Source organism: Varanus komodoensis, unplaced genomic scaffold (assembly GCF_004798865.1).
Source record: "Varanus komodoensis strain SLA01 unplaced genomic scaffold, ASM479886v1 scaffold8, whole genome shotgun sequence".
Taxonomy (NCBI): Eukaryota; Metazoa; Chordata; class Lepidosauria; order Squamata; family Varanidae; genus Varanus; species Varanus komodoensis.
This window is the reverse complement of record NW_025336481.1, coordinates 36,155,840-36,168,144: the sequence shown is the minus strand read 5'-3', so window position 1 is coordinate 36,168,144 and position 12,305 is coordinate 36,155,840. Positions and strand designations below refer to the sequence as shown.

The window sequence follows — 12,305 nt, the reverse complement described above, 5'->3', positions numbered from 1 at the left end:
AAAGATCTGTCCATGTTCTGGACAGTGCAGAGGTCCAATGTGATGGAAGAAGCTGCAAGTAACCCATGCCCTCAAAATCAACAGCAGCTTCTGATTGCCTCCTTGAGCTACTCCTTTTTACAATATTCCTTGGCTTGCTAGCAGAACCTTTGCTGCCCCTCTAACTTGGAAGAGGAAGCAAAGAAGCGTTCAGAAAGTTCTCCCATCCAAAGATGTGCCACCACAAAAATGACACATTGCAGGTGAATGCATCACCTGTCATCTTTCTTTCCTAAGGATTTCTTGGAGACCAGTGTGTGGCCCAGCACAGGTGCATTCATGTGAAAATAAAATGGAAGCAACTCAGAACTACAGACTGACTCAATATTGGGAAAGGGATACGACAAGGCTATATATTGTCCCCCTGCCTATTTAACTAATATGCAGAGCACATCATGAGAAAGGCGGGGCTAGATGAATCACCAGTTGGAATTAAGACTGCTGGGAGAAATATCAACAACCTCAGATGTGCAAAGGATACCACTCTAATGGCAGAAAGTGAAGAGGAACTAAAGAGCCTCTTGATGCGGGTGAAGGAGGAGAGCGCAAAAGTTGGCTTGAAACTCAACATTAAGAAAACTAAGGTCATGGCATCTGGTCCTCTCACTTCCTGGCAAATAGATGGGGAAGAAATGGAGGTAGTGACAGATTTTATTTTCCTGGGCTTCAAGATCACCGCAGATGGGGACTGCAGCCAAGAAATTAAAAGAGACTTGCTCCTTTGGAGGAAAGCTTTGGCAAATCTAGACAGCACACTAAAAAGCAGAGACATCACCCTGCCGACAAAAGTTTGTATAGTCAGAGCTATGTTTTTCCCAGTTGCAATGTATGGCTGTGAAAGTTGGACCATAAGGTTGCCGAAGAATTGCCGAAGAATAAAGTTGCCAAAGAATTGAGGCCTTTGAACTGTGGTGCTGGAGAAGATTCCTGCGAGTCCCTTGGACTGCAAGAAGATCAAACCAGTCAATCCTAAAGGAAATCAACCCTGACTGCTCTTTAGAAGGCCAGATACTGAAGATGAAACTCAAATACTTTGGCCACCTAATGAGAAGGAATAACTCACTGGAGAAGACTCTGATGCTGGGAAGAATTGATGGCAAAAGGAGAAGGGGATGGCAGAGGATGAGGTGGCTAGATGGAGTCACTGAGGCAGTGGGTGTGAGCTTGGGTGGACTCCGCGGGATAGTGGAAGATGAGAGAGCCTGGAGGAATGTTATCCATGGGGTCGTGATGGGTCGGGTATGACTTTGCGACTAACAACAACAACTCGGGGCCTTCACTTTACTTTGAAGTGATCCCAGTTGCCAGTAAGAAATGTGTTGTTTAAAAAAAGAAAGTAAGGAATAGGAGGAGGACATCTCACAGGTGCCAAGAAAGATGTTTAAGGAAGCAATAATGTTCAGATGCCACAATGCCTAAGCCCTGTTTTTAATGTGCCACACTGAAAATAAACTACACCAGAATGTAGCTAGATGACTGTAATTCATTTAGATTTAATAAAAGCAGAAAAACCAGCTCCAAGTATGGTTTCGAAAATATGACCCGCTGACTTTTGTACTTCGCATCCCTCATCACAGCAAAATCGAAACCAAAACCCCTTCCATGTGGAATTATGAACTGACCTAGCAGAAACGGCTTCTCCATGATATCCTGAACCAGTCTCAGCTTTTTGCTTGCAAATTCTTGTACTGCCATCTTACCTCTGGACCGAATTTTTGGGTCTGTACAAGCTGGGGAGTCAAGAAGCTTTCTGTACATTTTGTCACCTCCCCACCCTACATTTGTGCAGAACAGGGTTGGGAGAAGCTGTGTCTGTCTCACACAACTTTAGGGCACAGATGCCCTTCGCCCACCTGTTGTTGTTCAATGATCAGCAAGAGACCAAGCCTCTGTTTTCTTGGCCATCTGCCAAGGTCTTCTTAATTCTCTCTCCAGCAGGCTGCAGATGCCTCGTTCGAGTAAGCTAGTGATGAATGAAGGAAATGGAGGAACCAACAGGGAGAGTTTCCCTCAGCCTGGAGATCCAACCAAGGTTGCCACCCAACAGACCACTGAGTTCTTCCTAAAAGCAGTTCCAAGAGGTGCTCCAAGGCCTAAGTCTTGTGCCTATCTCTGCAGCAGAGTTCAGTGAAATTGTCCATATGTAGCTCTGAAAACCCTTCTTTGTTTTTCTGTAAGTTGTCCTGTTCCCTTTAAAAGCCAGCACAAAACAAACCACACTGGTTATTTTAAATTCCCATTTGAAGGCACATTAATTACACAGCTATTGATGGCCAGCTCAAATCTGCCTAAAAGATAAAAGCATGTGTGTAGACTGCTTTTAGGAATTTTATCATCTTTCAAAAAGAAACAAAGTCTAGCAGGATGAAAAGGCAGCAAAAATCCATCTCTCTCTTTCATGTCCCTATCCACTCATCCTCCTGGGTTTTTCCATTTCCACATAGCTGGAGGCAGAGATTTCAGCTTTGACTCGGAAAAGCGCCCAGAATAGATTATCCAGAACCCACAAACTGCAATAACATCATTCCTGACCTCTCTTTATGGAGTGCAGAATATATGCTTTTTTCTTTTGGGCTTTCACAAGGCATCCTCTGTCAATGCTTTTTTAAAAAAATTCTCTGATATTAAAAGGTGAAGCAGAAAACGTTGGTTTGCATATTCTGAAAGTATTCCTTTTCTGAGGCAGTCCAAGATGAATTGATTTTGGTTAATACAATGATGAATAGCAGCGGCGCAGAACTTCATGTCAGGGCCAAATCCATTCTCCAACATTCTCCAGACTACTTTCCTCAGCAGCCCCATCTCGTTCCCCTCACCCGTTGAACACTGGGTGGTTTCCTGGCTGCTGCGTATTTTTCTATCATTCTGAAAGGCTGAAATGGTTCTTCTAAGGCTTGGTGACAGTAAGAGATTTAAGCTCAAATATGCTGGGGATGGGGATGGTTTATTTGTATTTTGGTCCTGCCCCTTTGCCTTTTGGCAACTTCTGCTGCCTTTCACACACCTCTGGAATGAAGCTTCTCAAAGTTTTCTGAAATGGAATTTAGTCTGTTTGGGTTGAAAGAACTTCTGTACCTTGAAGTACAGGGACTAAAAGTGTATATGAACTAGAGGATTGCACAAATGCTTACAAAGTTGAATCCGATGCCTAGATATGTGGAAACGGGTGACACCTAAAGTCTGATGTTGACTTTAAGGAAAAAAAGTATGTATACTGCCCACTGGGCATCTGTGGTCCAATGCTGGGGAGCTGCAGCCCAGTCAAGAATCCTGACTGCACTGCAGTGGACGAGTTCACAAGAAAGCTTTGCTATAAAATGATGGAGGAAAGTTGCAGTCTGGAGATCTTTTCCATCATGCAAAGATGTTGCAGTCCAAATTCTGGCCCATTAAACACTGGCAAAATGGAGAGGGGAGGGAGAACAGCATATTCTGTCAGTGTATTTAGACAGAAAGAAGTCCTGAATCTCCCAGCATTCCTCTGCAAGCCGTGTATAAGAAGTGTATAAGTGTAACCTACTGAAATTAAGCACATTTGCATGTGTTTGATTATTTTGCATAATTTATATGAAATAGGGCAAGATGCTAATGTAGGTCACCCAACCCTCTGAAAAATAGGCACCCTTTCCCCCCCAGCATTAGCCATATTTCCATGCCTGTCTTTGCAGATTTGAGATCTAGAAAGCCATTTTCTTCTTTTAAGGGAAACCTGATATTCTCAAGATGATGAATTCTGCAATGAACTTCACTTCCTACATTTGTATGACATGACCACAGAGTCATAGAACATGTTCATCTTGAACATCATTCAGTCTATTAGGACAAGTGCATGGCTGTTGTAGCAAAGATGCAGATGAACAGAAATTTTCAGTGTTAACCTCTGTGTGGGTTGTTAAGGTAAATGTTACTTCTATTTACCCATGGGAAACTCAGAAACCAATAATTATTCAGCTAAATTAACCTATGTGTCCCTTATTAGCCTTTTCCCCTCCCTTTTATTCTTTTTCTCTTCTCCCAGATCATTTTCCTAACCTAGCCAGAAACCTCCAACGTGAAAGCACAATCCCATGTGGAACATCTGAATGTGTGTCCGCCATTTATATTGGGATGGTGCTCATCTGGATTTGCCTTTGAGCACAGATGGGTGGTTATCTCCACTTGGAGCCAACAGTTGTTGCACTGCTGGGATAGATGTGTCTAACTAGGGCCTGGACAGAGTTTGTAAGCAGTTTGTGGATGCAAATACCCTGGACTGCCAGAAAGACAAACAGGAGGGTCCTAGGTGAAATCAAGGCAGAAGGTTCCCTGAAAGCAAAAATGACAAGACTGAAGCTGTTGTTCATTGAGCAAATCACGGGAAGGCAAGAGTCACGTGAGAAGACAACCATGCGAGGGAAAGTAGAAGGCAGAAGAAGAAAAGAAACACCAAATATGAGATGGACAGACTCCATCACCTTGAATTTACAAGAGCTCAGTAGGGCTCCGAAAGACAGGACGTTTTGCACTGGATTCATTCGTTCATAGAGTCACCAGAAGTCACAGACTACTTGATGGCACAAAACAACAACAATGGATGTGGAATGCATGCCTTCACATGCAAGACTCACGCAGGATTCACAGGCTCCTGATGGTGGCCATGGGTGCTACTGGGTCCCCTTGGCATTAAAACAAAAAAGGCCTGTATCTCATGCTCGTAGTCCTACTTAGAGCAGACCCATTGGAATTAATAGAAGTTTGACTAATATTGGGTAAAGGTAAAAGTAAAGGTTTCCCCTTGACATTAAGTCCAGTCATGCCTGACTCTAGGAGGCGGTGCTCATCTCCGTTTCCTAGCTGAGGGGGCCAGCGTTTGTCTGCAGACAGTCTCCGTGGTCATGTGACCGGCATGACTAAACACTGAAGTGCACGGAACGCTGTTACCTGCCCACCGAAGGGGTACCTTTTTATCTACTTGCATTTGCATGCTTTCGAACTGCAAGGTTGGCAGGAGCTGGGACAGAGCAACGGGAACTCACTCCGTTGTGCAGATTCAAACCGGCGACCTTTCGTTCAACCAGCCCAGCAGCACAGCGGTTTAAACCACTGCACCACCTGCAGTCCCTTATATTGGATACAATCCTTTAAATTCCCTTTTTTTCTATATAGTTAACTTTATAATTAGTGTTCACTAGATTGGGGTCCTTTAATTGTATTTTATAGCACTGCCACTCAAGCCCAGCCTTCCTTAACATGGTTTAGCTACAACTTCCATCATCTCTAGCCTGCACAGGAAAAGAGCGTATTAGCTGAAAATGATGAGAGCTAGTGCCAGGCATTTGGGAGGTGCTAGCTGAAAAGTGCTCAAGACACACTTCATGAATGAAACATGGACCACAGGATCCAAAGAAAAGCCCATCTTCCTGTGAAGCATAGAAGTGCATCAAACATACTTGCTGCTGGTATTTTTACAGAATGTTGTTGCTGTAACAAAAGATGAGCCCAACACATGTTGCTTGTGGCATAAGCATTTTGTTGTGAATGAGGCCTTGCTAGAGGCAACCTTAGGGCTTGGCACTGTTCCTGGGGAACTCAACATCTCTCAGCATGAATGCAAGAGCCCAGTCTTGTGGATGCCACATCTATGACAATTCAACATAGGTCATGTTAATCTATGATTAATCTGGTTTTGCTAACCATAATGTTTCAAAAACGGTGAAAGCTCTTCTATTAATGGCTTTTGTTTTGAACTTCATATATCATGTCAAGAGAGAGGTGCGATGTTGTGGTTAAGAGCACAGGACTGGGATGAAGGCAACCTGGGTTCTAGTCCCCACTCAGCAAGACTAGGAGAATTGTCACATACATCGCTTGAGGGATAAAGCCTACTTGTGTTAATTTTAGGAGAACAAGCAGGCACTGAAGTCCTCCTCCGCTCCCCACTTCACAAGCTATGCTTTACATTTTCATTTAGTGCATCATAATTCTTAGCTGCATTTTTTTAAAAAGATTCACAAATAGATAAATTTATTTATTTGATTTCTATTCTACATTTTTTTTCCTTACCAAGAACTCAAAACAGCTTAAACCATTCTTCTGCTGCTGCTCTCAATCTTATCCTCACAACAACCCTGTGAGGTAGGTTGAACAGAGAGTCTGTGACTGGCCCAAAGTCGCTGTGTGAGCGTCATGGCTGAGCAGGGACAAGAACCCAGATCCGCAGATCCCCAGTCCAACACTCTTCCCACCACACAACTCCCACTGAACTCTCTGAGGATTGCAGTGCAAGGCACAAGCCCCTTAGCATGAAAGAACATGTAAAGACAGAGACGACGATGACAAATAAAGCATGCAGAGGGATGCAGAAAAGACCTTATTTAAGTTGACCAGCTACATCACAAGGCTGCAGGTAACATTTAGCTAGCAGCAGCCTGCTGCCTAAGCAGACGGTGCGAGTCTTGCAGACACAGGAGCGGCTAAGACCGGATGATCACAGAGCAGCGGAGACAGAAAAGCCATCCGACTCCAAGTCATGATTGAGCCCTGCCGGCACACCTGTCCTTTAATCCTCCTCCATTATCATGTATTACATGGGAGTTGTTACTGCAAGAGGAAAGCTCTGCCACAAGGGCTGAGGCCACCTTTCCCTTTTCACAGAAGCCTGGTGGGGGAGGGCACAGGCCAGCCATTCTGGGTATGATGTGGGATGCTTTTAAGTGATTCTTGCATGGCTCCGATTTTCTAACAAAATGCCCCTTTGGCCATTTCTCCTGTTAACATCCAAAGCATTTGATCATAGCCCTAGTGACCCGCTCACCCAGTTCATTGTCTGAGCTGCCCCTATGGCAAGGAGGCGGACATTTCTAATAGGGGGGATCCAGAGATTCTTTACAATCCAAAGGAAGTGGTGCACGCACCGAAAGAGGTCTGTAAGGGCAAGCATTGCCCCATAAAAAGTTTTTAGGCTTTGCCAGCTCTACATCAGCTTTGACGAAGAGCGAGTGTGTGCACAAAGAGGATCAAGGCTGTACCAGTAAGCATATCTGAATCTCTCTGCCATTTAGTATGTATGTATGTATGTATGTATGTATGTATGTATGTATGTATTTAGGAAGCTTCTATGCCGCCCCATTCGCCAAAGCCTCGGGGCAGCTCACAATAATAAATAAATAATCACAATATAAAAAACAATATAATTTGAGTATAAGGTTCCTTGGTGGAAATACTTGTCTCGATGCCTCACAGGCATTTGGCAAGTACCCGAAGGCCACATTTGTCACTGCAGCTTGGCAACTATACATGCACCTAAATGAGATAGTTGTATAGGATATTTGTGGGAATTTGTCCAGTTCTGAGGAGCTAACAAATGACTCTTGAACAGATTTGGGACATGAGAGAATCCTGTTTCCCAGGTCACTTGGAATTTGCATTACCACCATCCCACTGTGCTCTTAACCAGCTGTTTCTGGTGAGAGACAATTGCTGCTATTCAAAATGGGAGTCTCCTGAGTATAAAGGGAAATGGGCTGGGTAATCCCGCAGTTCTGTTGGAGTGCTCTGACTTACCCAGCACCTGCCAGGCTCATGCTGGCAGAACTGAAGGAGCGGTGGAGGCCGTTCCTCCTCCAAGGCTGTTGTGTTCTTGTTTCCACAACCTTTTCCTGATGTTGCGAGGACTGGAAGGGAACTTAGGACAGCTCAAGGGCAGTTACATTTTGGGGCCGTTCAGCTCTGCCTCCAACCTCCAAGGGGGGATTCTGTATTTTCTATGGTTGCAGTGAGCCAATGAATTGCAGCCCAAGACTACATTGAAAGAAATGAGCTTTGCTTCCCAATAAATTTGCAGGACTTCAGTGTAAGAGGGTACAGTTTATTTAGTAGCAACATGTGCCAAGTAGGGCTTGTGTGGGGAAGGAAACAATAATATTTTCTTTAGGAATTGCCAGAGCCTTTTCAACATTGTTTGTATTAACATAATTAAGCTAAAATAAAATATACATTATAACCCTCAAAAGGCAGAAGTAAGGTATCTGGTTAATGCATAACCTGAACAATCTAGACCATATCTACACCACAAAATTGACTGATGCTTTTGTTAAGGTGCTTATTACTTAGTGGACTTATGGAATGTTGCAATATATACATATACACATACACAGAGTATCATTTCATATTTATATATGCATATTTGAACTGATAAAAGGAACTGGTTGAGATTGCTGAAACCCTTTATAATTTCTAATCCATAAAAATGAATTTAAAATATTTAATATAAAACATCTACGAAATTATTCTGTTTACATTTTATGGATTTTAAAAAACAATATAGAAAACATTTCCAGTTCTTATGAACGAACCCTTCCGCACTGGTTGGAGTCTATTTTGTGCACCTCAGTAAGATGCCATTTGTACCAAAGAGCGTTTGAACAACTGTGCATAGTGAGAGAGGTCTGTCACTCGGTCCACCATGTCTTGCAAGGATGCTGTGCTGGGATAATTCAAGGCTGCCATCTTGGTTGACATGACGATGCTTTTGAGCAGCTCGCAGAGCTGGTTGCTGGAGTTCATTATACTATTCCGTATTTCCTGAGTTGTCAACTGCCTTGTCAGGGTATCCCCGATGAACACCAGTTTGTGAGCACTCAGGATGACGAACTTGCTATGAGCAACGAAGATCCGAGGGGGCTGCGCAGCACTGATGCAACTGAAAAAGGCATCAATGGCATTTAAGAGGGACACAAAATGGGTCTCGCACTGGTCCGAGTAAAACAAAAGCAGCTGCCTCTCTTGGGAGGCTATCAGACTGTTCACAGGGTAAAGGCCTTGAGGTGGCTTCCATTTTGAGATGTCATTTTCCACTGGCTTTGTGATTTCTTGCTCCAGCCACTGGAACTGATGGAGCTGAAAGGCAAGGAGGAGAGTCAATGCCACATGCTGCTTGCGGTACCCAACACAGCATCATTTGTCCTTTAATCGTGAGCTCAGGTGGTTGAGTGGAGAGGACTGGACATGCACATGGTGGGCATGTCATGAGCAGAGCTGTCTGGAGCCAGGGTCAGACTAGATGGCCCGGGAAACCCCTTCTGACTCACTCTATTTCTATGTTTCTATGACTGGGGCCAAAATGAGGCCACTGAAAGACAAGGGCCATGCTCAGGAGAATCCTGAGGTACACAGAAGTAGGATGCCATTTAAAAATGCTTTTAGTCAGCCTTCCTGGCTGTAAGTCTGTAGCCGGGCACTGCCATGTTTTTAATCTTTGCCTCATGCAATCTAGGTCCAATAACAAGGAGACTGAGAGTGTTTTGTGGTCTCCAACAACTTTGGAATGCTGACAGTTCTTTGGAAAAGAAAGACAGGAAGACAGACACCTACAAATTGGAGGGGAACAGTGAACTGGCTTGCTTGAATACCTTTAACTTCTGGTATTCTGCCGGAGGAGACCATTATCAGTTGACTGGGACACTGAACTCCTGTGAGGAGCTCTGGTGGGCCCAGCCCTGTTGCCATGGCTGCTGCCCCTCTGTCACATTGCCCCCTTCCTAACTGTATGCAACGTGAAGAAGAATCCCCTCATCATATCCAATTGGCAACAACTAAGGGATTCAAGTCGGGTTGTACTCTGCTTATCCTTCATCTGCCCCACGTGAAAGAGAAGCAAAGCTGGAAGCAACTTTCCAGTAGGCTGAAACAGTCACAGACTCTCAGCCCAACCTACCTCACAGGGTTGTTGTTGTGGGGATAAGATGGAGGAGGAGAATGATGTAAGCTGCCTTGAGTCCTTTGAGGAAAAAGGCAGGATATAAATCGAAAAATAAATAAATAAATAAACAAAACTTTCAGGGCTGCCATTCTCGAACATCATATGGCTTGTGAAAGGGGCGGGGGGAATTCAGCCCCTGGCACCAATATGGTTCCCCACCTTTGACTTAAGAACTAAAAGCTACCAGCACATTCTGACAATTTGCCTTCTTCGTAGGTCACCCTTTCTGTGCATCTCCTGATTTCAACAGAATTCATTCAGGGGTGCAGTTCTCTGAAGGGACAGTCCTATACATTTTCCCTTCAGCCCTTTGCCACTTCTTTCACTCGCCTGCCATTTTGGGAGCTGCCCCTACAGCCCTTACCTGGTGATGCTCCAGCTGCATCTTGTGCTGTTTGACGATATTTTCTTTCTCTAATAGCTCCTTCTGTTGCCTTTCAAACTCTTCCTTGCCCTGAACATGTAAGAAACAAAAAAACCCCACATCACACAAATACATCTCTCCAGGTAACAAGCAGCCTTTTAGCTATTTATTACACAGTAGGTAGTTTATTCTGTTCTCACTCCAGTTTTTATTACCAGCAAGGAGAAAGTATGCGGGAACAATTAGAACCCGTGGTTTGAGATGATCCAAACAAAAGGAGCTGCTCAGAGTGATTCTTCCACATGACAAACAAGCAAAGCAGGGGGAGTGGAGGAGAGGATGAGGGGGGAAAAAAATTGACTCTTCTGTGATTTGCCGGAGGGTTTCCATTTTGGCTTCTGTTGAGCAGTTTAGCAGGATATGGAAAAAGAGAGAACTGCCTGCTACTGTTTGTCATTCAGCACCCTTCTCCATTGTCGCGCTCTCCAAATGTTTTGGACTACAGCCCCCAGTGTTTCCAGGCAGCACAGCCAATGGTCAGGAATGGTGGGAGCTATAGTCTAGAATGTCTGGAAGATACTGGGGAAGGAGGTCATGACCACAGGAGCTCCTGGTACAGGATTTCTGCCCTCCCTTACAGAGCTAGACTCTCAAGTGAGGAAGGTCAGGAGGGAGCCGCAACTCCTGGCTAGGAAATGAAGAGAACAAGCAGGACTGGGGCAGGCCAGTCCAGGACACTTTGCTGCGTGGAACAAAGGGCCAAAATCATTCCCCATCCCCAGGCCATATACAGGTGCCACCTGGACTGCAGTTAGATCTTGTTCCAGAACTGGTGAATGAGTCGCATTCTCCCCCAAAGGCAGGCTGGTTTAAAGGCTCCAGGATGGGAGGTGCACCAGACATTGCTCTGTTCCCTCGCAGGGGAACAGTCAGAGTGGCTGAGGACACCTGGGAGGCTGCTTCTGCTGTCAACATCCCCATAAAGGGAGGCCCAACACTGTCTGTGGCCTAAGATAGCCACTTTAACTAATGGCAGGGCCAGTTCTGGAATAGGGGCCCTGATGTTATACATCTAAGCAGGCATGAAAATAACTCTGAAAGGCAAACTATGTGCTTGGGCCTTTTCCAATTTAGAAAAAAGGAAGGACTTGCTAGAGGTTTCTTCAGATAGAAACGGTACAGAGGAGCCTATGACCTAGTTTGTAGGTATTGAGGTTATTTAACCCATGGTTTGTTGCCCCACCCAGCATTTGCCTGGCAGATGATCAAACATAATGTGTATGTTTCCCATTTCTCCAAAAATGAACTGTTATTTTTGTTTGTTTTTTTCATGTCCTTGTCCTTCTACCTGCTCCCTACTTGGCAGGGAGCCAAGAATAGCTGGGGGTTTGGATCACTCTTGCCTGGCATATCTGTAATCTGGCAAAACAACCCACAGTTCTGGGTTCACTTGAAGTAGTGCTCTACTGTTTAAAGAATCCAGAATTCACAATCATGTTTTATCTTTCTGGGTTGTATGTGGATTACCAATAATTGTCTGTTAGCATACAGTAGCTGGGTTTGTACATCCTATTAACCCAGAATTTAACAACCAGGAGTTAAATAAACTGTAAGCAGGCATTATTCCTATGGTACAGGTCTTCATTAGACAAGCATTTTTCTCCATAACATAATATAAATATAATATATCCTTATTTATTGAATTTTCTCTCTCCTGATATTATTTATTTGAAAGATTGATAAACCGCAACTTCATTCTAGAAAGGATTTCAGGGTGATATACATTAAAAGGGCCTAAAAACAGTAAGATACAGTACAATCAAAACAACCATAAATCTAAGTATCAAAATCTAACACAGTCAGGCATACTGCTATTACAACTGGCTGAAATGATCAAAACACCAATCTGAAAATGTTAGATTTCAAAGGCCTGTGCAAATGAAAAGATTTTCACCCAGCACCAAAAAGCATGCATTGTTAGCAGGCCCACTTTTGCAAATGCTGAATACACGTTTCCAAGGTAAGAAGTACAGAGAAAGGCACCAGAGCCAGACAAAGAGAATACCAGGTGGTAAATGCAATGAAGCAATTCAGTGTCACACTCTTTTTCTCCAAGGTATGGGGACAGCCAGTAGTTAAAGGACAAATACCCACATTCAGGGC

The 12,305-nt window shown here is 44.1% G+C and overlaps 1 protein-coding gene across 1 annotated transcript in view; it reads right to left on the bottom strand.

Moving 5' to 3' along the window:
• Positions 1–7,871: 7,871 nt before the first annotated feature.
• Positions 7,872–12,305, bottom strand: part of NEDD9 (neural precursor cell expressed, developmentally down-regulated 9) — a 64,802-nt gene continuing 60,368 nt past the window's right edge. The window contains exons 6-7 of the mRNA XM_044454835.1: positions 10,143–10,232; positions 7,872–8,916 (exon numbers count right to left, since the gene is read on the bottom strand). Coding sequence (XP_044310770.1) covers positions 8,407–8,916; positions 10,143–10,232 — 600 coding nt within the window. The 3' untranslated portion in view covers positions 7,872–8,406. The remainder of the gene's footprint in view (positions 8,917–10,142; positions 10,233–12,305) is intronic.